The following is a 26860-nucleotide window of genomic DNA, read 5'->3' as shown; positions in this document are numbered from 1 at the left end:
ACCCACCGTTTATACAAAATTGGTTTCCCTTAACCCAAGGATGCTCAACACCAAATATGGACCAAATCCTGTCATTTTTTACAAAAGTAGAAGGATTTTAAAGAATAATTTGCTATGTTCCCCTATTGGGCCCCGCCCCTCAGGCCCTTGGGTGCCACACCCATCATTTATACAAAATTGAGTCCCCTTGGCCCAAGGATGCTCCAGACTAAATTAGTATAAAATCCCTTAATCCCTACAGTAGGAGAAGGATTTTAAAGGTTTTACCTATTTCCCCTATTTAGCCCCACCCATCTGCCCCAAGGGACGCCACACCCACCATTTATACAAAATTGAGTCCCCTTAGCCCAAGGAAGCTCCAGCCTAAATTAGAATAAAATCCCTTAATCCCTACGGTAGAAGAAGGATTTTGAAGGTTTTACCTCTATTTCCCCTATTGGGCCCCGCCCCTCTGCCCCCAGGGGGGCCACACCCACCATTTACACAAAATTGAGTTCCCTTGGCCTAAGGATGCTCCAAACCAAATTTAGTCAAAATCTACTTGGCCGTTCAGGACTAGTAGCGTTTTAAAGGAAATGTTGACGGACGGACGACGGACGCTGCGGTATGGCATAAGCTCTCCATGGTCCTTAATAAGAAATTCTTGCAAGTATTGACTATATTTTAACTGTTGAGCTGAATTAAACCTACCCTGACAACATTGCCATAGAGACAGAAAAGATTGAACAGCTTGTCACTGTTGACCTTTTCCATGTTTAGGCCATACACCATCAGGACAGCACCCTGGCTGGAACCTCCTTGGCCTGGTCCACCTGGGTTCATCATACCTTGGTCCTGGTAGCCCCCCTGGCTGTGAGGAGGGCCACGCCCATACCCCCTTGGCTCCTGTGCTGGCTGCAAGAAGAAGGGTTAAATAAATCAATTACTTTTTTAACAAAAGGCTCATGGGCCTTAACGGTCACCTGAGTTATGTAAAAACTGATGTTATCGATGTTGCCAAATGAAAAAGAAATCATTTTGTAACAAAGGTAACTGGAATTACATGTAACGTAAAAGTAGTGTGAAAGAACTGGGTAGTATATGTACTATGTACAAATAGTGGTTCTGTCAGTCAGCGGAGTTATGGTAAAGCACTTTAAGACCCTTCTATCTATGAAGAGTATTTGATTTGACCATATCTGGATCTTGAGAAGAAGATTTTAAAATTTTAGTCAATTTGACCTTTTTTGGCCCCGCCCCTAAGGCTCCTGGGGGCTGGGGACCATATAATTCACTAATGATTGATAGTAAAGTTTACCCCCTCCACAGGGGGAAACGCAAGACCCTAGGATCATGGAATTCACAATTTTGGTAAACACCTTAAGACCCTTCCATCTACGAAGAGTATTTGATTCTACCATATCTGGGTCTTGAGAAGAAGATTTTTGAAATTTCAGTCAATTCGACCCTTTTTGGCCACACCCATCAGCCCCGGGGGGTCAGTCAGGGCTGATATGTACATACTATCAAACTGCTACCTAACACTGATAATGCTAACCTAAATTGAATTACTTCCAATGGANAAGAAGATTTTTGAAATTTTAGTCAATTTGACCCTTTTTGGCCCCGCCCCTCAGGCCCCTGGGGGCTTGGGACTAAACCGGCAACTATTTTTGTTGACCTTTGTCCATGGAAGGTTCCTGCAAAATTTCATTGAAATTGGTTCAGTGTTTTTGGAGAAGAAGTCGAAAATGTAAATTGTTTACGGACGCACGACGGACAAAAGGCGATCGCAATAGGTCACTTGAGACTTTGTCTCAGGTGACCTAAAAATGTTGGAGGGTCATGAAATTCACAATTTTGGTAAATCACCTTAAGACCCTTCCATCTATGAAGAGTATTTGAATCTTCCATATCTGGGTCTTGAGAAGAAGATTTTTGAAATTTCAGTCAATTTGACCCTTTTTGACCCATCAGCCCCTGGGGGTCAGTCAGGGCTGATTTGTGCATATTATCAAACTGCTATCCAATACTGATAATGCTAACCAAATTTGAATTAATTCCAATGGAAATTAAACAAATGTTGGTCAAAAATGAGATTTCCCTATATAAACTATAGTTAAGTTTATCCCCTCCCAAGTGGGAAACGTGAGACCCCAGGGACATGAAATTCAATATTTTGGTAAAGCACCTTAAGACCCTTCCATCTATGAAGAGTATTTGATTTTATCATATCTCGATCTTGAGATTTTTGAAATTTTAGTCAAATTGACCCTTTTTGGCCCTGCCCCTCAGGCCCCATGGGGCTGGGGACCATATAATTCACAAATTTGGTTGACCTTTGGCCATTGAAGGTTTCTGCAAATTTCATTGAAATTGGTTCAGGGGTTTTGGAGAGGAAGTCGAAAATGTAAATTGTTTACAGACGGTCGACGCACGATGCCGGACAAAAAGGCGATCGCAATAGGTCACTTGAGACTTTCTCTCAGGTGACCTAACAAGAGGCCCAATGGGCCTGAATTGCTCACCTGGTATAAATCTCACACTTGAAATCTTAAAAGTGGACTAAAATACAACTACAGGCAGAATATCAGTGTTTGATTAATAAGAACCTATTAAAAGATTTAAACATCCAACGCCCGTGACCTTGAATGTCGAACAAGGACATTAGGTTGAACAGAGTTTATAGACTTTCAACCCAGCTTGCTTCTAGCAAATTATCATCACATCACCCTGGACTTTATACAGAAAAAATCATCAAAAGATTTAAACATATATTGACCCCTGTGACCTTGAATATGGGCGAAGGTCATTTATTTGAACAAACTTTGTAGCCCTTCATTCCAGCATGTTACTGGCCAAATATCATCACCCTAGCCCTCTTGGTTATTCAGAAGAAGATGTTAAAAGATTTTAAAATATTTGTCCCCTGTGACCTTGAAAGCTTTCATTGGCGTTGTTCTCTACATTCGTTTAGTACGTTTACCTGGTTATGACTCTTACTGGAACACTGATGAATTAATATCTTTGAAAGGGTTTACTGTATTAACCCCAAGAGATAGATTCTTAAAATATCTTGTCATTTTTCCACGCCACCGATAACTCACAACATGTTACTAGCCAAATATCATCATTCTAGGCCTTTTTGTTATCCAGAAGAAGTTGTATAAACTGAAAAGTTAACGCTGGATGGACGGACTGACGACAGACGCCGCATCATGGCATAAGGCCCGAAGGCCAAGTGAGCTAAAAAGGTAGTGTTCTAAAGTCAGAATATCTAAATTTTGAAGGGGATGTACACAATCCAGACCAGTGGAGACAATATAAAACTGTGGGGTGTATACCATTATACTAACTGGTTTAGGTGCAAATCTCTCCTGCATCTCATGGCCATAGTGTTGCCTTGAGGGACCGCCATGGGCCCCGTATCCCCCATATGCGTCTCCATGGTCATACATCCCATAGCTGCCGCCTGAACTCATACTCTGGTGGGCATGGCCGTGTCCATGGTCTAGAAAAAAAACACTAATATAAGACTATGTCTTATACAACAAAAAGCTGGCATCTGACTAGCGTTACTGTAGACTTTTCACTTGATCCAATACATTGCAATTTTAAGTACAGTCCAACTTCCATAAGTCAATTTCAAAGGTTCAAATTTCTCTATGTGTCAAAACTTTCGGCAGAGTCCAGATTTTCCCCCCTTATCTAATACTACTGATATTCCATTTATGAACCAAACTTTTATGAGTCAAATTTCTCACTGCTTCGAACTGCAGTCAAGGTTCCATTGAAAATTACAATTATCAATTCGAAGTAAAGAACTACATGTACCTGTACGAGAACATTGAGATCATGCAAACTACCGTATATAAGTAAATAATTTTTTTTTTCTTATTACATTAAATCCAATATTTATATATTTCAAATTGAATATCTTGCCTTGTGTTTGTCACTTAATAATTACACTCTGTCTTATACAGTATATACAGGATCTCGGAAGAAGTTCAACATTCTTAAGACGAAGTCTCAATGTTAGGAATATTTCCAGATGGTCCCCAGTTGACTGTATAAATCACGTTTATATTAATAAGTGAAGCTAAAGATCACTTGTAATAATAATATAGTTATGGACTATCATAACAATAGAATGCATCCATTTCAATACAGTAATATAAGCATAAAAAGATTACAGTTCTTAACATGAGCAACACAGCATGTCCAAGATCAATACTAGAAAGGAGCAAAACAGTATTATCAATCAATGAGCAACACTGTCACCAGTACATGTACATCATTCTTAGAGATCCAATGCCATAGTACCCAAACTGTTCCTAGACTGTAACATGATTATACTGAAGAAGATTGTTGATATTTAAGCCAATTTGACCACTTTGGGGCCTACACCTCAGCTCCTTTGTTTCATAGTAACAAACTGTCATCTTGGGGTTATAATTCCAATTAAGTTTACTTACAAATAAGTTTTATTTTCCTATATAATCGATAAACATGAAGCTTGGGTGTAACAAAATTGACAATTTTGACAAAGCACCTAAAGGACCTTCAAATAATGAAAAGTATTTGCTTCCAATGTATCAGAGTATGGAGAAGATTGGTGAAATTCAAGCCAATTTGATGCATTTGGGCCATGCCCCCTGTGGGTGGGCCGGACTCAAAATGTTCCAGGTGTCAAACTGTCATCTCAGGCTTATAATTGAAATCATGTTTGAATTAATGTATTTCCGATTGAAAATGAACAAAATATACCCAAAAGAATCATTTTCCTATATAAACTATAGAAAATTTAACCCCCTCCCCATGTGCGAATGTGAAGCCCGGGGATAATGAGATGCACAATTTTGACAAAGCGCCTCAAGACTCATCTATCAATAGAGTATTTGTTTTCAGCATAACTGGGTCTTAAGAAAAAGATTGTTGAAATTTAAGCCAATTTGACCACTTTTGGCCCCGCCCTCAGAGCCTCTGGGGGCGGGGACCATCTAATTCACAATTTTGGTACATCTTTGGTCATGGAAGGTTTCTGCAAATTTTCATTGTAATTGGTTCAGGGGTTTGTGAGAAGAAGTCAAAAATGTGAATTGTTTACAGACGGACGAGGGACCACAACGGACAAAAGGCGATTAGAATAGATCACATGAGACTTTATCGCAGGTGACCTTAAAACATGATAGACACAATGCAGTGATACGGACCACGCCGGCAATCCTCGTCGTTGGCGTCATATCCCCCATACGTACCGTAGCCTCCACTTGGACCCATGCCATGAGGGTCTGTAGACAAACACAAACACAATGTTAAACACAATTTACTAACTTGATCAGTGATGCAAAACTTGTCAATAACTGTAATCAAAGCTTTTCTTAGTCATAGAGATGGTAAGAACTTGAGCATATGAGCGATACATACATGTAGGTTCTTATTGGCCACTCAGAGATGCCACTAGTACTTGTGTCAAAGGATCAACCACCTGTCCTGGGTTGTGATATCACAAATTTTACTCTTCCTTTTTCCAAAATATTAAACCACATATCTCATGAGCCATGCCTGTACATATGTATTCCATAACGTTTAGGTCCATGCAATTTTCAAATTAAAACTTCTATTAAAGTCAAATAAACCCGAGATTTATATATTACAGAGATAGGCAACTTGCTCTTTGCCTTACAATTGGTCACGGCAACCAAATGTCATATCGAGAGTTATGTTTCACCTGCACCATATTGGATATACGGTTCGCTGCATTCAATAATACAGTCACGTTCAAAAAATGTAAGATCATGGCTGTGTTTACATATCATTAATGATTCTTGCTACATATCTAATTTCCAATGTCTGTACAATATGATCATGCAAGTTTTTGCGAGATCTGTGCGAGTTGCCAATCTAATGTATATATGTCTCTGTATAAACTAACAAAACGAGCCGCAGTTAGCACTCTATGTTAAATCTCGTTAGTTCACATGGATCTATCATAATGTGTAACAATCCTAAAAGGTACTACCTGGCAACAATAGTTTAAAAAACAGCCATGTGAGGCAGCCAATACAGAGTGCTGTCTAAAAATGTACCCTGAACGTTTTGCTATATCAAGCTATGAAAATACTTCATATTGTACAATGTAAAGGAAATAGAAAGTGCGAACGTCGTAGTTGACTCCGTTTCCGAGATATTGTGATTTATCTGAAAAACAAACCTTTAGCTAAGCTGCGATCGCCTTAATATGGGTAGCCCACATCTGTGACGTAATAAGTTCAACGCTCTCACAATGCAATAGCCCTATAGGAATATACCGTTCGATATGTGAGCTTTTTAGCTACTTATATGATATATTCAGTCGTCACTTACTTGTGTAGATAAAATTCAAAGACTAAATACATATAAATGATTTTTTTACAATTTTAATGATGAAGTGAGTTCCTCCTGGCACAGACGATGTATTACTAATATATACGTCTCTGTTCCTGAGAAGGCAAACAGTGTGTTGGATGCTATCTAAACGAATATTTGTTTTTTTTACATAATTGGTTAATCTAGTGACTGTAAATAATATACCTTTTATTATTAAATTGATCTTTAGAACATTTGATGAACACCTAAAATTGAGTCAAATTGACGTAGGTGCACCGCACCCCTTTCTTTACAATATATATGTAGATATGCGATTGGAATTGACAAAAAATGCACCGGTACAATAATTTATATTCAAAATGAGCAGCAACCCATGGTTTTTTTACTCCTTGTCATAAAACTTGAAACGTTTTTATTCTTTATGCAATCCAAGGAATTTAGCACATAATAAATATACACACAACTTCTAAGAATATTGCAGAGGGAGAACCTGTCAGTTCATAGTCACAGAGATTAGTAATTTATCAATGAACTACCTGATCAGATATATATAATGTGCATACTTTCATCGGTCAAGTGATGCAGTTGTACTGATTGTGGTTTGCATATAATGCGACTCTGTGACAGTATTTACGCATTTCAATTCTTTTTATTTTTCTTGGATTTATCCTTATACCAGAAGCGTAATATATACGTCTCTGCTTATACATTTCCCCGTTATCTCGCCCGAGGACATTGTTGTTAAATTGAACTTGGAAGACACATAATCTACACCAAATGCAATCTATACTAACTTCAGGTACCCCCTTGCCCACCTGCTGACATCCCTTTTATCTCATACCTGTACACAGGTATATAGGTGTGTCTTGGTCCTCCTGCTGTCAGCACTGGACAAAGGTGTTTAGTGTTATTTACCTGTACACAAAGTTCACACCCAAGTATGCTAAGGGATTGGATCAAGATGATTATCATTATTTAACCAAGATGTTAAATTATAACTTGTGTATGCTACATGCATAGGGAGAAACAAAAATATTTGAATCTCATGATCATAATTCAATTATATTTTTGAGATAAATGTAATCATGGAATTAGATAATATAAGTCTGTGATCTGGTTTAGCATCGCATACATAGGTACTGTATTGTATACAATTAAATGAGTAACTGTCTGTATTTTGCTGTTTATTTGAATTGTAGACCTAACATAAGGAAGACACAATGTTGTCAATTTGTCATTAAACGGCGATACTAAAAATATTGACATTTAAAAACAGCAGACACCAACATTGAAGTTATTTTGTAAACATTTTTTTTTTACTAATATATTTCGGTATTTTTGCACCGTAGAGGTACCACAGTATATAACAATATAAATATTTCGGCACAGGAACTGTTCACCAAGTAGATATGTTCACGGACGACATGATCGTATAAGTTTTCAATGGAGAGTAAAGAAAATGATTGCAAACTGAATTTCAAGCTAAAATTAAGAAATATCTTTGATCGACAACATTGAGACTATTTCTAATTAATTTCCCTCTAACTCGTTCATTCGAAAATTTCTCATCAGTGCTCAGAATCAGGATATGCAATGCTACCAGTCTATGTTACCCTATTCAGAGTCGTCAGTTTGGGTTCAATTAAACTCACTGTCTGGAAATTCTGGCAAATTTCATATGGCTGGATACCATCTACACAATTTTATCTTCAGCATAATCTGATTCCTCAAAGCTAAAGAAAAAATATTATTTATTCGCAATCTGACGCTGTTTGACCATGGCTGCTCTCGATAGCGCCTATCACTTCGATGGTGACCTCTACAGGCGTTGAACTTATGACGTCACAGCCAATATGGGTCAATTCGCGAGTTATGATTATGCTAATTAGTAGAAGGACAGGTGAAAATCATACAATTTATACATCAATATCTTGGTATCGGGATGACCAATTTTTATGCTGTTTTTACAACATTTTTGTGTTACGTTTGGATCATATAGAATAATATATTCATTTCTATTATCGTTCAGGGTACACTATAATAAAGTTACATGAAATGGACCAATCAAAAGCAAGACATATATACATAGATATGCTCATTAGGATTTAGATTTAACACCCTTGGGCCACTGTCACCAATTTGATACAGGCTTTGCTTAAAGTTAAAGACTATTTTTTTTACGCCTGAGAATTGAGATTAATAAATATTCAATCCACTCCAATGATATCCATATAAGCACATGTAATTTCAGAAAAGGTATCTAAATCTAAGCGTGCTTTTTTTGTGTGCAGGTGTTACCCTTTTTATCATATGACCAAAGCTACCTAGAGCAACATGCATGTACACCATTGTCTTGATGACAGTCAAATCCTCTGTTGTAAGCGATCTAACAAGCAGTGCTGTTCCCGGATGTAATTGGTACAGTCATGTTATTTGTCAACAACAAAATTCTCTGATCAAATATGCAGCGAAATTCTATCATTTGACACACAACTTTTGCATTCCGTGCCCAACTCTCAACACTCCACACTTTGACTACAAGCTAGTGTATCATGTGTATAAGCCCATATAACCCAAGTTTGTTCATCAGTAACAAGTTTACAGCAACCCGTTGTTTAACAGTCTACACCAATTGATACCCCAGTGCAAGTTAATGGCCACAGCTATAATAAGTCTTTAGTTTCAGTTTGGTCATGATAAGTGGACAATAGGTCAGTTAAATATAAATGTTATATTAAGATTATGAAAAGTTTCAATATTTTTTTATTTTTTTTCAAACAATTAAGACATCTGAAAATTTTAGGCTATACAGTATCCATAGCATGTTTTCATATGTACTACCCATGACGCATCTATGCTTGTGAAAATCTCTGAACTTATTCAGTGGATGATCTGTACAGCAGTGATGACTTGAAAAGAATAGAAGGTTGAATGTACATGTTCTCATGTTGACCTTATATAATTGTGTTTTGAAAGTTCAAAGTCGATAAAAGCAGGCTACTTTTGCCAGCAACCAGCTTTTAATGACAACACAGAGTACCTCAAACCATAGTTCTGCATAACAAGGTGAGCCTGTACTTTTGGTATATAGTAACAAAATTGTGTACAGACAATTCTTCTCCAGCACTGTCTGCCAAAACAAGAGGCCCATGGGCCTTAACGGTCACCTGACATCCGATTCAAATTAGGACCGTCATCCAGGGGCCAATTCATACTTTTCGTCAGTCCGAGTGGCCTTGCTGCATCGTCCATTAATTTTTCCTTGTGAACACAATAACTTCAGTAAATATGAAACGATTTTGATGAAACTTTGTATGCAGCTTTGTATCATTGAGATCTTGGATGAGTTTGAATACCAGACCAATTTGACCATAACTTACATAGTTATTTCCCTTGGTCATTCTATTATTGTTGGACCCTGTGAACACGATAACTGAAATAAATGGGTGTGACTCCTATTTTGACCCAAGGGGTCTGTTTTGAACAAACTTGGTAACTGTATGTCTCCTGTTCTTGGTTAAAAGAAACAAGTAAAAGCGTAAATCAATGATTTATTAAATAAGGCCCAAAATTTTAATAGCACCTTGTTAGTAGCTAAAACAAGAGATCCCAGAGGGATCTTAGTGCCCACCATTGTACCTTAATACTGCTGTGTATGAAAGCCAACCTTCAAAGTGAGTTTGTCATTTCACATATTTACTAGTACAGTACTTAAAAGTGAAAGAAATAGAATCGATCATTGCAATATGAGAAAGATCTGTTTAGTTCTTCTTATAATCCATTTTGTTTTTATGATCAGTCTCAAAATATAACATGCACAACGAGGGATCAAGGAGAACCTACATTTAAAATTTGATAAAGATCCCTCCCGTACTTCCCGAGAAATAGCGATAACAAAATTTCGGTATCAAAATCCAAGATGGCTGCCTGTCGGCCATGTTGTTTATACAATCAGTCTCAAAAGTTGCCCTGCACAGCTAAGGGCCGAGGGGAACCTACATATGAAATTTGAGAAAGATCCCTCTGGTACTTCTTAAGAAATAGCGATAACAAAATTTCGTTATCAAAATCCAAGATGGCTGCCTGTCGGCCATGTTGTTTATTGGAACAGTCTCAAAAGTTGCCCTGCGGACCTAAGGACCAAGGGGAACCTAAATATAAAATTTGAGAAAGATCCCTCTGGTACTTCTTGAGAAATACTGATAACAAGAATTGTTTAAGGACAGACAGCGGACAGCGGACCACGGACCACGGACGCAGGGTGATTGGAATAGCCCACCATCAGATGATGGTGGGCTAAAAAAGGTGTACCACATGAGTTTACATCTATTCTTGTGTAATGCCAATCAACATCACAGGGACAAATAATAATATTATGACAAAGGGCAATGACTCTGCAGGTTACCGTCAAATAATTACCGGACAAAGTTTCATTGAACTCCGTCAACATTTATTCAAGTTATCGTGTTTACAAGGTCCAATAATAATATTATTATAAAGGGCAATAACTCTGTAAGTTACTGTCAAATAATTCCCAGCTTCGAACTCATCCAAGATCTTATTGATATAAGGCTACATACAAAGTTTCATCAAACTTGGTTGATATTTACTCAAGTTATCGTGAACACAAGGTCCAATACAAAATAGTGTAATAATATTATTACAAAGGGCAATTACTCTAAGTTATTGTCGAATAATTCCCATTTTCCAACTCATCCGAGATCTTAATGATGTAAGGCTGCATACAAAGTCAAACTTGGTTGATAATTACTTAAGTTCTCCTGTTCACAAGGTCCAATCATAATATTATTACAAAGGGCAATAACTCTGTAAGTTACTGTCGAATAATTCCCATTTTCCAACTCATCCGGGATCTTAATGATGTAAGGCTGCATACAAAGTCAAACTTGGTTGATAATTACTTAAGTTCTCCTGTTCACAAGTTCCAATCATAATATTATTAAAAAGGGCAATACCTCTGTAAGTTACTGTCGAATAATTCCCATTTTCCAACTCATCCGAGATCTTAATGATGTAAGGCTGCATACAAAGTCAAACTTGGTTGATAATTACTTAAGTTCTCCTGTTCACAAGTTCCAATCATAATATTATTACAAAGGGCAATCACTCTGTAAGTTACTGACGAGGGGTTTCCATTTTCAAACTCGTCTGGGATCTTATTGATATATGGCTGCATACAAAGTTTCATCAAACACGGTTAACATTTACTAAAGTTATTGTGTTCAAAAGGAAAAGTTAACGCACGACGGACAAAAGACTCTCACAATAGGTTACCATGACCTATGGTCAGGTAACCTAAAAAGTCAAACCATGGTTGACCCTGTATTTTAAAACCATGGTTTTCGGAATAATAGGGGCACATCACCGCTAGGTCAAGCAGCTTGATCAAGTTATCCTGAAGTTTCATTGTATTCTGGCATAGTCAGACCATACCAACTGACAAAGTGATTCATGTAACACCCCTCCCTACTCAACTAACTTGGAGGCATAGAGGTAGAGCAGTGACCATGACTTTTGAAGCAGAATTCTCAAATAGTTTGAAGTGGTGCAGTGCATGATGGGTACTGGGAAAAGGGGAGTAACTCCAGGATGTTTTTACCTGATCCTCCTGTAAAAGGAGTAGGGCCACTGCTGTAACGTGGGTTCTGCAGTAGTGGGGCATTCCTCTGTGGAGGCTGGTTCATGTCCTTTCCTGTAAGACAATTAATATGTATACTTTTAAGAATATATACATTAGTTTGTAAGTAATTGTATTAAGAAAACTTTGAAGCCTTGTTCATTTACTTGAATATTCAAGTGAAGTCAAATTTAATCTTGTACATTCTCTTGACTATTCAAGGAAAGTAAAATGTTAGTCTTACTCTTAGTTAGATATATTATATATCTTTTTTAATATTGTAGATAATGTGATCTTGCCAAATTTTCACATAACAAGAGATCCCAGAGGGATCTTAGTGCCCACCATTGTACCATCTTTATTAGTTCTATGTCAGTTCTATCTTTTCTCTATCTGTTTGATCAAGTCATGTAAACAGTAAATGCACCTAGAGGTAACTTTTGATCTAAACTTCATACTGCTATGTATAAAAGACAACCTTCAAGGCGAGTTTGTCGTTTCACATATTTTACTAGTACAGTACTTGATGTGAAAGAAATATAACAGACCATTGCAATATGAGAAAGATCTGTCAAGTACTTCTGGGAAATAGTGATGAAGTTCTTGAAATGCCCAAATCCTAGATGACCGCCTGTGGCAATCTTTATTTCCCAATCAGTTTCAAAATAATACATGCACAATTATGGACCAAGGGGACGCTTTTTGAGAAACGGCGATAACAAACTTGTCAAAATTAAAAATGGCTGCTTGGGGGTCATGTTATTTTTAAGATGGGACTCAATATAAAACATACACAACTAGTGACCAAGGAGAACCTTCTGATGAAATTTGACAAAGATTCTACTTTCTGAGAAACAGCGATAACAAACTTTTACTTTGAGAAAGATCCATTCAATACTTCTTGAGAAATAGAGATAATAAACCTGAACTGTCAAAATCCAAGATGTACACCTGTCAGCCATTTTGTTTATTCGATCAGTCTCAAAAGTAAACATGCACAACTAAAGATCACGGGGAACCTACATATCAAATTTGAGATCCCTCAAGCACTTTCGGAGAAACAGCGATAACAAACTTAAAATGTCAAAATCCAAGATGGCCACCTGTCTGCCATTTTGATTATTCGATCAGCCTCAAAAGTACACATGCACAACAACTGACCAAGGTGGAACTTGCATATGAAATTTAAGAAAGATCCTAAGGCCTCCCGATACTTTCGGAGAAAAGGCAATAACAAGAAATGTTTAAGGACGGACGGGCGACAGATTGACAGTCAGACCGAGGGTGATTTGAATAGCCCACCATCTGATGATGGTGGGCTAAAAATAGAAAGCATGCATATACTGAGTAAACATGAAGCATCAGGAAACAGGAATAGCTCAAAAAGATGAGTGTAAAACCATTCAAGATTCTCAAATATCTTATTAACTTGACAGAGCAACACTTATTCAATTGCTAAAAGAAATGTATGCTAGTAAAGAATAAAATACTGTACATATTAGTTACAGGCTGCTTAAGATACAGAAGCCAAGTGAGTTGGGACAAGGGAAAAGTTGAGATTCAAGGTCATAAATACAGTCTCTAAAGCTCCAAACATCTAGCATATATTTGATTAGCTGGTTATCTATTTTCTTTGTTGAATTATGACCTTGATTCCAAAAGCTAAATACTAATAGCCATATAAAAGGATAGGAGTATCCTCATAGATTAAACCACAAAACAATTATACATATCAATATGAACAACATTAATTTAAAGCAGAATATTTTACATACAAAATGTACAATATCAATCATGAATGTATGTTTTATAATATACCATATTATGTTATATTATTTAGAACTTTAGAACATCACCATTACGAAGATTTTCCAACTACAAGCGCTTTCATCCTCAAAACCAGTTTTTTCACATGGCCTCAGATGGTCATGTTGACATTTTGAGTAGGTGTGGGTAGTCACTCATGCATACAAATGCTGCAAAATCCATCCCAGTGTGAACCAGCATCGCTCCATTTCTCAGGATGATTCTGTCAAGGGACAACCAATCAAAATACATCACAATTTGAATGGAATTGTGTTTTCAAGTCTTGTGTCCTTGTGTCCCTGTGTGTCTGCCGAGTGTTGTCCACTGGTTCTGAGAATGCCTTGTCTATATTTTGCATGTCCGAATTTTCTGAGAATGTTGTTTTGGTTTTGATCGTAAGGATGCTGTTGTTTCTATGTACAATACTGTGCTACTACTACTACCAGCAGTGTAGCCTTGCTCCTTGGTCAGGTCTTGTGTTGTATCACAATGCTGTGGCTGAGAGGAAAATGTGACTGCTGTGTACCGAAATTGTTTATCAAGCCCAAATGTACAGCTGTATGCAAAATAAACAGTGTGAAGGTATAAGGTTCAGGTGAACACATCTGATAAACCCATTTAATTGCAAATAAGAGGAAAACTACTATACAGTGTATGATATATCAGCTTCTCCAAGAGTGATATATAAGAGGGTTGTGGTATTCAAGCAACATAGGTGACTCAACCTACAATTGTATTTACTTTTATAGCTTATGTATATTGTGTAATTATGAATGAGATTGTGAAAATCACCATTTTTTTTAAAGAAGCAGAGTTTAAGATTATAACAACTATGCATATCAACAATGTTTTGCATTAAAAACTATTCACTGATGGTAATATTGCAATCAAAAGAGATATGAAATTGAAAAATATGAATATGTAGGATTTAATGTACAATTAATCAGCAGTGTGACAGTGACACCTAATGGTAAACTTCACCCTATACATGTACAGAACATGTCATATATATATATATATATACATACTGCACTCATATATTAAAAGGAGATTATTGAACAGCCATAATAAACCATTGATGGAAATCACAGCAATTCTTCACATCCACTTAATACTTATTTGAGTACATATACTTTGATTCCTATTTTCAAATGATGTATCAAAGTGGATGGAAATCCTCTATTAAGAAATTACATTGAAGTGTATTTGTACTGTTTGGGACTATACATCCCGCAAGGTATGCTGGCATGGTTACCTCAGTAATGAGTTTCCCATCAATAGTACTTGATCCATAACATGATAAGTATGGATGTTTACCAGTAGCACAACAGTGACGTAATTTAAGACACAGGAGACACATCTAGGTCCACAGCCTAGCTTTAATTTTCATTCAATGTAATGCTGAACATATAATTTTTTCGACAAATTTATTGTTTTGAAATAAATGGTAAAGAAAAAATAACTTGTATTGACAATGTGCATGTACAAATGTGAACAATTTTGTACAGTGGCAAACCGACAGACTTTCCAATTAGACAATTATTTCATCTGCAATGTCATTGTGCAGAGATTTATTGAAATCCTGGTTAAATTATTTCATAAATAATAGCAGATTAAATGTGTACACACTTCAATAGTTCATGTTACCCAGACTACAACATGTATTATGATTAAGGAGTCAAACATACAACTGACAGTATATACAGTATATACTTAATTTTTATTGTTATCTAGGAGTGAATGTAATACTCAAAAGGACTACTGTATATTACATACATTTTTGTCTTATTTTGTTTGATAAATCAAGAACACTTCAATAATTGAATTTTTACCATTATTCCATTACCTGAATTTAGTCTAACATGTTGTGTATCTTCGAGATGACATTGAAAATATTTTCAAGACAAACTGAGAAGTAAATAAACAGAACAAAATGTCTTTTGTACAATATACACATCACTGAATCATGTTAAGGTTTGTAGTATGTCCTTTCCTTTATAATAACAACCCATGGTGAATTTCTTGCTCCTTTGAATTCATTCTGTTTCCTTGTTTCGGCAATATAAGATGTAGTAAAATATAACTTGGCCAATTTGCAATACAGGAAAATTCAACAGAGAATATATGGTGAAACCTGTATTACCTGTAAAATGTACTGAGTGATATATACAACACTGCCATCAGCTTATTATAATCATCGAGGCATTGTATTGCACGACACCTAATTATAAAAGGTGTATGGTGCTAACATTATATGCATGAGAAATTGTACAATGATGAGACTGTTGTGTACATGGTGCACTCTGTACATGTGAGCACACATTGCTATGTAATCGTGGACTTACATCACATGTCTTTGTTTGTACTGTCACTTAGACCAGGCTTCATCACTGTGTAAAACATCATCAGTCACACTGATATGATCATGACAATACATCAAGTTTGTGCACCTTACTATATTCATCTGTTTCCGATGTAGGTGCTTGTATGTATGTTTCTTTGTTGGGATGATTCTTGTCAATCAGAGGGGTTTATAAAAGATCCATGATTTTTGTGGTGAATCAAGATTTTTTTCAAAAGGTCATTGATCTAGTTGACAGCATGTAACAAATCCATAGTTGATGTGTATTTCAAGATAATTTTGTAATAACAGACAAAATATTCAAACAAATCAATGTAATATTAATGTAAATAATAAATAGATAATTTTCAAATCAGTGAACAAAAATAAACAGATGTTACTTACTGATTCTATGAGAAAATTATCAGAAAATCCTTCATCAACTAATGATGCATACAACTTGTAAGATCACAGACCTGATGTATCTGTTATGGATGGTTTATATATACATACTGTAGCTATGCTATAAACTGTCCATGCATCCAAATTACTCATAAAACAAGAGGCCCAATGTGCCTGCATCGCTCACCTGGTATTCATTTCGCACTTGTAACCTTAAAAGTGATCTAAAATATAACTAGACAAAATATCAGTATTTACAACTATGTTATTCAACATTATCAGAACCTGTCAAAAGATTTAAACACATTTGACCCCTGTCACCTTGAAAGTCAAACAAGGTCATTAGGCTGAACAAACTTTATAGCCCCTCATCTAAGCATGCAACTTGCAACCTTTTGTTTATCGAGATTAGGTTTTTTAAATGTTTATACATATTTGACTAAATGTGACCTTGAAAGTTGGTCAAGGTCATTCAAATGAAAAAAAGCTTGATAGATCTTCATCCAAGCTCGCTTCTAACTAAATATCAACATTCTAGGCCTTATGGTTATTCAGAAGTCGTTTAAAGTTTTATACATTTTAACATATCTGACACGTGACCTTAAATATAGGTCAAGGTCATTTATTTGAACAAATTTGGTGGCCCTTCATCCCAGCATGTTACTGGCCAAATAGCATCACCCTAGGCCTCTTGGTTATTCAGAAGAAGTTGTTTAAAGAAGGTCATTCATTTAAACAAACTTGATAGCCCTTTATCTTAGCATGCTACTGGCCTTATATCATTATCCTGCACCATTTGGTTATTCAGAAAAAGTCGTTTCAAATGGTTAACATAGTTGACCTGTGACCTTGAATATAAGTCAAGGTTATTCATTTTTGCAAACTTGGTAGCCCTTGATCCAAGCATGCTAATGGCTAAATATCAACATTCTGGGCCTCATGGTTATTCATAAGATGTCGTTTTAAGATTTTGAAAATATTTAATCCATGTGACCTTGACATTTATTCAAGGTCAAGGTCACAACAAACTTGGTAGCCCTGCATCACATTATGTTACATGCCAAATATCATCATCCTAGGCCTTGTGGTTATTAAGAAGTTGTTTAAAGTAATTTTTTGACGCCGGACGACGCACCACGACATGAGCTCACTCGGACCTTCAGGCCAGGTGTGCTAACAAAAACAAATGAACCTCATAGAACGCAAGTCAAGATGACTCTGTCTATATAATATATATACACCTCAGACTGAAGTCAATTCCTTAACTCCACCATATACATACACAACAGATACAAACTGGCAAGGTTGTAGAAACACTGAAAATGACAGGTTAACCAATACCGTACAACAGATTCAAACTGGCTAGGATGTAGAAACATTGAAAATGTCAGGTTTACCAATACCGTACAACAGATTCAAACTGGCCAGGATGTAGAAACACTGAAAATGTCAGGTTTACCAATACCGTACAACAGATTCAAACCGGCAAGGATGTAGAAACACTGAAAATGTCAGGTTTAGTAAAACTGCACAAGATCCATTATAAACTAGATCACCACTCAACAGAGCATTTGCGAAAAGGAAATTTAACACCGATGACTAAATGACAATGTATAATTTCAAAATAAATTGCAATAATTTAATGAATAGTTTCAACAATGATATTTCTAAATAGAATTTCAAGGAAGTTGTGATATATTCTTGTAACAAAATGTATCAAAATATTTCAAAAGATCAATTGCAGACTGTGGGACTAGTTGAAGTCACAATGAAACATAAACAGATCGAGTGTGATAATATTATACTCTTCATATAATATCATATAATATCTCAATGAAATCTTTGAAAAAAATCATAAAATCTCACTGGGAATAATTAATCTTTTCTTTTTGGCAAATGGAATAAAAATTTGTACAGTGGTAATGAATGAGTCCTTCATTCTAAAACATAATTGTTGACTTATTTTCTAACAACATTCTTGCATACAGTTTTTTTGTTCCAATATGTCCAGGTCCTGCATAAGCTAAAACTGAAATTACAATTTCACAACTCTTCTGACTTTTTTCTATACCAAAAATACAAAATCCCAAAACCAGCAGACAGGGAGGAAGATATTCAACGTTAAGTGACTGAACTAAAGTCCAAAACCAGAAAGTTGCACCAAACATCAGCACAGAACACTTTTACACAGGCTCCAACAAACTGTAAAGGAAGATTCTCCAGCAACACACATTTGCAGATCAAATTTTGATTAACAGGCTTACAATAAAGATGATCAAACTTAAGGAAACGAAATTACCTTCAATACAAATATTATATAAAAACTAACATTATTTTAACAACAATGAAAAGTTCCGTAACCAGACAGAATAATCAGAAACCATACATCCCATACAAAAAAGACTTCAAGGATGCAGTGAACAGTTTATGGGATAGCTATGGTAGAGTGGCAAGTCAGATATATACAGTACCTAGGTTAGGATTGGTGTAGTCCCAGCTATACTCAGGGTCATTCCTCACAACATTCAGTTTGGTAGGCTACAACAGCACAAAGCAAAATTCATGTTATAGGAAAAAAGTTTTATCCAGAAATACTTCCATACAATACTTCGCACTCATAGGTAATATTATCAATGCTTCAAATATACAGTAAAACACCGAACCTGTCTGGACCAGTCAATATTTTGAGGAATACAAAGTATTTGACAAATCTGAGGTTCTTTTGACATCATCATGATTTGATCGAGTGGAACGAAAGACAGAAATATCACGGATAGTAGATGAAAGAAGTAAACAAGAATTCCACGGGAGTGGATGTGTTGCCTCCTCAGCGCTTTTAGTAAGGAAAGTGCTTTGGCTTGAGTTATCGCTTTAACAGATATGCAAAAACGCAGAAAATTGAAACTCTACAGAAAAACCCATAACATATGTTGAACATTATTGCTTCTATCTACCATTACCATACAAAATTTGAAAAGAATTGATTAAACAAGAGGCCCAGCAGGCCTGTATTGCTCACCTGGATAATAAAGCAACCGTGGGAAATTATTCTTATTACATAAAATTCCTCCAATGGAGAAGAAGAAAGATTTTAAAGATTAAAACCTGGAATTTCCCCATTTGGTCCCGCAACTCCCTGCACCCAGAGGGGCTTCACCCTTTATTTATACAAAATTTAGTCCCCTTTGCCCAAGGATGCTTGAGGACAAATTGGGATAAAATCCCTCAATTCCTATGGTAAAAGGATTTCAAAACTTTTTACCTCTATTTCCCCTATTGGACCAAGCAACTCTGCCCACAGTCAAACAAGGTCCAAAACCAACCGTTTATACAAAACTGAGTCCTCTTGGCCCATAAATGCTCCAAACAAAACTGGGATGAAACCCCTTCATCCCTATTGCAGGATTTCAAAGGTTTTTACCTCTATATCCCCTAATTGGCCCCACTCCTCTGCCCCAAGGGGGGCCACACCCACAAAATTGAGTCACCTTGGTCCAAGGATGCTCCAGACCTAATCATGATAAAATCGCTACATCCCTACGGTAGAAGAAGGATTTTAAAGGTTTTACCTCAATGTCCCCTATTGGGCCCGCCCCTTTGCCCCAAGGGGGTCCACACCCACTGTTTATACAAAATTGTGTCCCCTTGGCTTAAGGATGCTCCAGACAAAATAAGGATGAAATTCCTTGTATTCAAGTCTGATTATCTTTAAGATGGTCGACAATCCGCTATGTGATTTCTGCTGTCCATATTGCCATGCCCAGATATAGTTTTATATAAAATTGAATTAACACTTTCGCTAAAACATTGATGTCAAACATATCATCAGGATATAATAAATATGATAATGCAGCTACAACAGGGTAAGTACAGGTACTTAAATGATATTTCTGTTAATTCTGTAACAAGATGCCCAATGGGCCTGCATCGCTCACCTGGTATAAATCTCACACTTGCAACCTTAAAAGTGATCTAAAATAAAGCTACAGGCAAAATATCAGTATTTATGATTAAAAGTCATTCAAAAGAACCTGTTAAAATATTTAACAAGAGGTCCATGGGCCTTAACGGTCACCTGATATATTTATACAGAGAGTTGATTTTGTTTTTAACATGAATAGAAATATTATTCAAAGTGACAAAAAACAATAAAACCACCTTATTCAATATCTAGCATACAGATTTAAGACTAAAAAGTATTTGAAACTAGCACCTCTGATTCTAAACAAGGAAAATGAAGAAATTTTAGCACACCGACTCCTTTGGGCCCCACCCTACAGCCCTTGGGGGTAGGGCTGGCTCAAAATTTTCAAAGTATCAAACTGTCAACTCAAGGTTATAATTCCAATCAAGTTATTAACATGTAATATTCAAAGTATCATTTGCCATTATAAACCATAATAAATTTTGCCCCCCCCCCCCCCCTCCTTCCCCAGGGGGTAAACGTGAGACCCTAGGGTCATAAACCTTAAGACCCTTCCATCTATGAAGAGTATTTGATTCTACCATATCTGGGTCTTGAGAAGAAGATTTTTGAAATTTCAGTAAATTCGACCCTTTTTGGCCCCACCCATCAGCCCCTGGGGGTCAGTCAGGGCTGATATGTGCTTATTATCAAACTGCTACCTAATACTGATAATGCTAACCCAAATTGAATTACTTCCAATGGAAATTAAACAAATGTTGGTCCAAAATGTGATTTCCCGATATAAACTATAGTAAATTTTACCCCCTCCCCAGGGGAAAACGCGAGACCCCAGGGTCAAGAAATTCACAATTTTGGTAAAGCACCTTAAGACCCTTCCATCTATGAAGAGTATTTGATTCTACCATATCTGGGTCTTGAGAAGATTTTTGAAATTTTACTCAATTTGACCCTTTTTGGCCCCGCCCCTCAGGCCCCTGGGGGCTTGGGACTAAACCGACAACTATTTTTGTTGACCTTTGTCCATGGAAGGTTCCTATAAAATTTCATTGAAATTGGTTCAATGGTTTTGGAGAAGTCGAAAATGTAAATTGTTTACGGACGGACGACGGACGACGACGGACAAAAGGCGATCGCAATAGGTCACTTGAGACTTATGACCTTGCAAGTGGGTCAAGGTCATTCATTTGAACAAATTTGGTAGCCCTTCATCTCAGCATGCTACTGGCCAAATATCATCACCTTTAGGTTATTGAGAATATTGACGCCGGACGGCCGGACGACGCACCACAGCATAAACTCACTTGGCCCTTCGGGTGAGCTAAAAATGACTTATATTGTGAATGATGGGACAAAAAACAACTTGCATCCTAAATATTTGTGTACAAACCAACCTTGGCAAATTCAATCTTCAGAGTACAGCAGCCAGAGTAGACGTCCGCTCCATTTAATGCTTCCTTTGCCCTCTTAGCACAGGGAGTATTTTCAAATGTAATATCATTAAGGAATTATCATGATTGTAGAACATTTATGAAGAAACAAACAGTAATAAATTATTGTATCCTTAAGGATCCCTGTTTCACTTACTGCCAAGAAACTGTTTCAGGCATCACTATAGCTTTGATAAATCATTTCTCAAAAGAAAACCATACTTTGCGGGACTATTATGAAATGTAATAAAGATGAAACTAGAACTTTGACCGAAAGGCCAAGTAATATAAGGTAAAGCATTGTAAAGCACTCTAGTCTCCCACCAGTTATGATTTCTTTATTCACCGAGCTGTACACTTATTTAAGTATATAGGTCACTGACATCCTTCCTGTACTCCCTCCCGATGCCAAAACATACTTGCAAACCAAATCTTGTTAGCCCAGATGAACTAGTTTTGCTGAAATTGTCCTAGGGTTGTCAGTACAAAGACTTTTAACAAAAGTCCATAACTGCTTAAAAAGGGTCGAAATGAAGAAATACTACCCTAATGATCGCAATAGGGGATAATTACCATATCTGTTAACTTTCATTGAAATTGGCACAGTATTTTAGGCGGCAGACAAAGGTTTTTTTCCAACAAAGGGCCACAACCTCTTTTAAAAGGGTCGGGAAGAAAAAGTACCACTTGGATGCACAACAATAGGGGGCAGTTACCATATCTGTAAACTTTGAAATTGGCCCAGTAGATAAGGAGAATTTGTCAGAAAAAGATTTTTCAACAAAGGGCCATAAATTCATAAAAAAGGGTTGGAAAAAAAATATATGGGGTAGGTATCATATCTGAAAACTTCTGTGGAAATTGGCCGCATAGTTTTGGAGGAATTGTGTGGACAAATGTTTTTCAACAAAGGGCCATTACTCCATAAAAAAGGGGTCAGATGGAACAAATAAAACCTATCTGAAAACTTTCATTGAAATTGGCACAGTAGTTTTGGAGAAGTTGTCGGGTCAAGTATGTTACAACAAAGGGCCATAACTTTGTTAACAAGAGTACCGCGGGGCGGAATAAAAAGCGCCCATCGAATGCCATAAAGTGTTATATACTTTCTTACATTGAAATAAGATCTGCATCATTCTAAGAGTGGTTAGCTGATATGCTATAAAAAATGCAGGAGAAAATCTTCAGACAAAAAATAAAATACTGAAATGAACAAAAGGCAATAAATTTTGCAAAAATCGTTGAATCAAATTCTTTTAAGGGAGACACAACTTCATATCATGATTATAAAGTATACCAAGTTTCAAAGAGATCCGTGGAAAAATGTAGGAGGAGATTTCCAGACAAAAATTCAAATACTGAAATGAACAAAGGGCAATAACTTTTGGAAAAAGTTGTTGAATCCAAATTCTTTTAAGGGAGACATAACTTCTTATCAAGATTATAATGTATACCAAGTTTCAAAGAGATCGGTCGAAAAATGTAGGAGGAGATTGCCGGACAAAAATCAAATACTGAAATGAACAAAGGGCAATAACTTTTGGAAAAATTGACGAATCAAAATTCTTTTAAGGGAAACAACTTCATATCATGATTATCATGTATACCAAATTTCAAAGAGATCGGTCGAAAAATGTAGGAGGAGATTGCCGGACAAAAATCAAATACTGAAATGAACAAAGGGCAATAACTTTTGGAAAAATGGTCGAATCAAATTTCTTTTAAGTGAGACACAACTTCATATCATGATTATAATGTATACCAAGTTTCAAAAGGATCAGTCGAAAATGTAGGAGGAGATTACCGGACAAACAAAGTTCACGTCGGACGGACAACGCCATACCATAATACTACCGTTAAATTTGAATCAAAATTCTTTTAAGGAAGACACAACTTCATATCAAGATTATAATGTATACCAAGTTTCAAAGAGATCGGTCGAAAAATGTAGGAGGTGATTGCCGGACAAAAATCAAATACTGAAAAGAACAAAGGGCAATTACTTTTTGAAAAATTGTCAAATCAAAATTCTTTTAAGGGAGACACAACTTAATATCATGATTATCATGTATACCTAGTTTCAAATAGATCAGTCGAAAAATGTAGGAGGAGATTACTGGACAAACAAAGTTTACGCCGGACGGACAGACAACGCCATACCATAATACTACCGTTAAATTTCACGGTCATATAAAAAGGGTCAGAATGAAAAAATTATACCTGGATGCACAACTTCAGGTGGTAGTCATCATATCTGTCAAGTTTTCTTTGAAATTGGTCAATTACTTTAGAAAGATTTGTCTGGACAAACTTTTTCTATGGACAGACAAGCTGATTCCAGTATACCCCCTTACTTCATTGCAGGGGATATAATAAACTAAAGATTATCAACAAGACTGGTCTGAGTGCAAAATTCATCAGGCCCAGACCAGGTTCGAACCCTGGACTTCAGACTCTTAATATATTACGGCCCTAAACAACTGAGCTACCTCGTCAAATGAAGTGTCCTGGCCAACCTTTAGTCACCTCTAAAAGGAAATTAAGGGTAGATTACTGTATACATGAAAATGAACAGTGCAGTGGGATATGGATCCTTAATTGTTATCCACTTCAGGACATTTAAACAGTCAATTGCAAAACAAATAGGATAAATTAAGTAAGCCTTCAATATATAGTGTTGCTCAGAATTGGATTACAATGTTGTTGTAGTAGTTATTCTTCTAGCTATACATACATAATTCTGTACATATACAGAACATGATTATACTGTACATAATTCTGTACATATACAGAACATGATTATACTGTACATAATTCAGGCCTCTTTGAAAATGTATTGGGTCATTAAAAAGCCAGTATTCTAAGCTATAAATTACTCAACCAGCAAAGTAAGTATCACTTCTAATGAGTTTAGCTGATCAGACAAGGATATTCAACCATAGCCTGTACACCATGCTTCTTAAAGATGACAATCCTCTGGACTTCTCCGTAGGGACTGCAGATGGTGTGCATCACATCCTGTAAATGAAGTCCTAGGTTATCCTTTGTTTAAGAACTTTTTGATGAAGATTAATTATATGAAAATCTTATTTTAATCATCAGTTTTCAGCATAGAATGCTATATTTTGAAAACAATTATAACAGGGGGTAAAAGGTAGTCCAATCAGATGGATTTATTTACAACAAAAATACTTTTCCATTAAAACATGGTAAAAACAACAACACAAATCATGAAAATAAATAGAGTGACTACGTAGAATTATTTTATAGCAGAAGCAAGTCCAACTATTGACACCTATCAGTGGTATAAAAATCGAATAAAAGTATAAAATAGCTAGGCATCAAATACCTCTGGTACTCAAATCTCACAGTATAAGTATAATAGCTAGGCATCACATACCACTGGTACTCAAATCTCTCAGTATATGTATAATAGCTAGGCATCACTTACAACTGGTACTCAAATCTCACAGTATATGTATAATAGATAGGCATCACTTACCGCTGGTACTCAAATCTCATGGTTTATGTATAATAGCTAGGCATCACTTACCACTGGTACTCAAATCTCACAGTATATGTATAATAGATAGGCATCACCTACCTCTGGTACTCAAATCTCTCAGTGTATGTATAATAGCTAGGCATCACTTCCCACTGGTACTCAAATCTCTCAGTATATGTATAATAGCTAGGCATCACTTTCAACTGGTACTCAAATCTCACAGTATATGTATAATAGCTAGGCATCACCTACCTCTGGTACTCAAATCTCACAGTATATGGATAATAGCTAGGCATCACTTACCACTGGTACTCAAATCTCTCAGTATATGTGTAATAGCTAGGCATCAAATACCTCTGGTACTCAAATCTCACAGTATATGTATAATAGCTAGGCATCACTTACCACTGGTACTCAAATCTCACAGTATATGTATAATAGATAGGCATCACTTACCGCTGGTACTCAAATCTCACAGTATATGTATAATAGCTAGGCATCACTTACCTCTGGTACTCACATCTCACAGTATATGGATAATAGCTAGGCATCTCTTACCACTGGTACTAAAATCTCACAGTATACGTATAATAGCCAGGCATCACTTACCACTGGTACTAAAATCTCACAGTATAAGTATAATAGCTAGGCATAACCTATCTCTGGTACTCAAATCTCGCAGTAGATGTATAATAGCTAGACATCACTTATCACTGGTACTCAAGTCTCACAGTATATGTGTAATAGCTAGGCATCAAATTCCTCTGGTACTCAAACCTCACAGTATATGTATGATAGCTAGGCATCACTTACCTCTGTTACTCAAATCTCACAGTCTATGTATAATAGATAGGTATCACTTACCACTTGTACTCAAATCTCACCGTATATGTATAATAGTTAGGCATCACCTACCTCTGGCACTCAAATCTCACAGAATATGTATAATAGCTAGATATCACTTACCACTGGTAGTCAAATCTCACAGTATAAGTATAATAGCTAGGCGTCACTTACCGCGGGTACTCAAATCTCACCGTATATGTATAATAGATAGGTATCACTTACCACTGGTACTCAAATCTCACAGTATATGTATAAAAAAAGCCCAAGGCATCATTTACCTCTGGTACTCAAATCTCACAGTATATGTATAATAGATAGGCATCACTTACCGCTGGTACTTAAATCTCACAGTATATGTATAAAAGCCCTAGGCATCACTTACCTCTGGTACTCAAATCTCTCAGTATATGTATAATAGCTAGGCATCACTTATCACTGGTACTCAAATCTCACAGTATATGTATAAAAGCCCAAGGCATCATTTACCGCTGGTACTCAAATCTCACAGTATATGTATAATAGCCCTAGGCATCACCTACCTCTGGTACTCAAATCTTACAGTATATGTATAATAGCTAGGCATCACTTATCACTGGTACTCAAATCTCACAGTATATGT

General features: G+C 36.4%; 1 protein-coding gene across 4 annotated transcripts in view; it reads right to left on the bottom strand.

Moving 5' to 3' along the window:
• LOC110451516 (heterogeneous nuclear ribonucleoprotein L-like) overlaps positions 1–26860 on the bottom strand; it is a 65755-nt gene that overhangs the window by 18072 nt on the left and 20823 nt on the right. The window contains exons 7-13 of one of the 4 annotated variants that reach the window (XM_021499581.1): positions 24823–24908; positions 21855–21951; positions 19007–19073; positions 11969–12061; positions 5193–5270; positions 3324–3490; positions 691–894 (exon numbers count right to left, since the gene is read on the bottom strand). In XM_021499581.1, the coding sequence (XP_021355256.1) occupies positions 691–894; positions 3324–3490; positions 5193–5270; positions 11969–12061; positions 19007–19073; positions 21855–21951; positions 24823–24908 (792 nt within the window). The remainder of the gene's footprint in view (positions 1–690; positions 895–3323; positions 3491–5192; positions 5271–11968; positions 12062–19006; positions 19074–21854; positions 21952–24822; positions 24909–26860) is intronic. The other 3 variants (XM_021499582.1, XM_021499583.1, XM_021499584.1) reach the window with 3 other exon arrangements.

Source organism: Mizuhopecten yessoensis, unplaced genomic scaffold (genome assembly GCF_002113885.1).
Source record: "Mizuhopecten yessoensis strain PY_sf001 unplaced genomic scaffold, ASM211388v2 scaffold6119, whole genome shotgun sequence".
Taxonomy (NCBI): domain Eukaryota; kingdom Metazoa; phylum Mollusca; class Bivalvia; order Pectinida; family Pectinidae; genus Mizuhopecten; species Mizuhopecten yessoensis.
The sequence above is the reverse complement of the archived record's forward strand: the minus strand, read 5'-3'. Positions and strand labels throughout refer to the sequence as shown.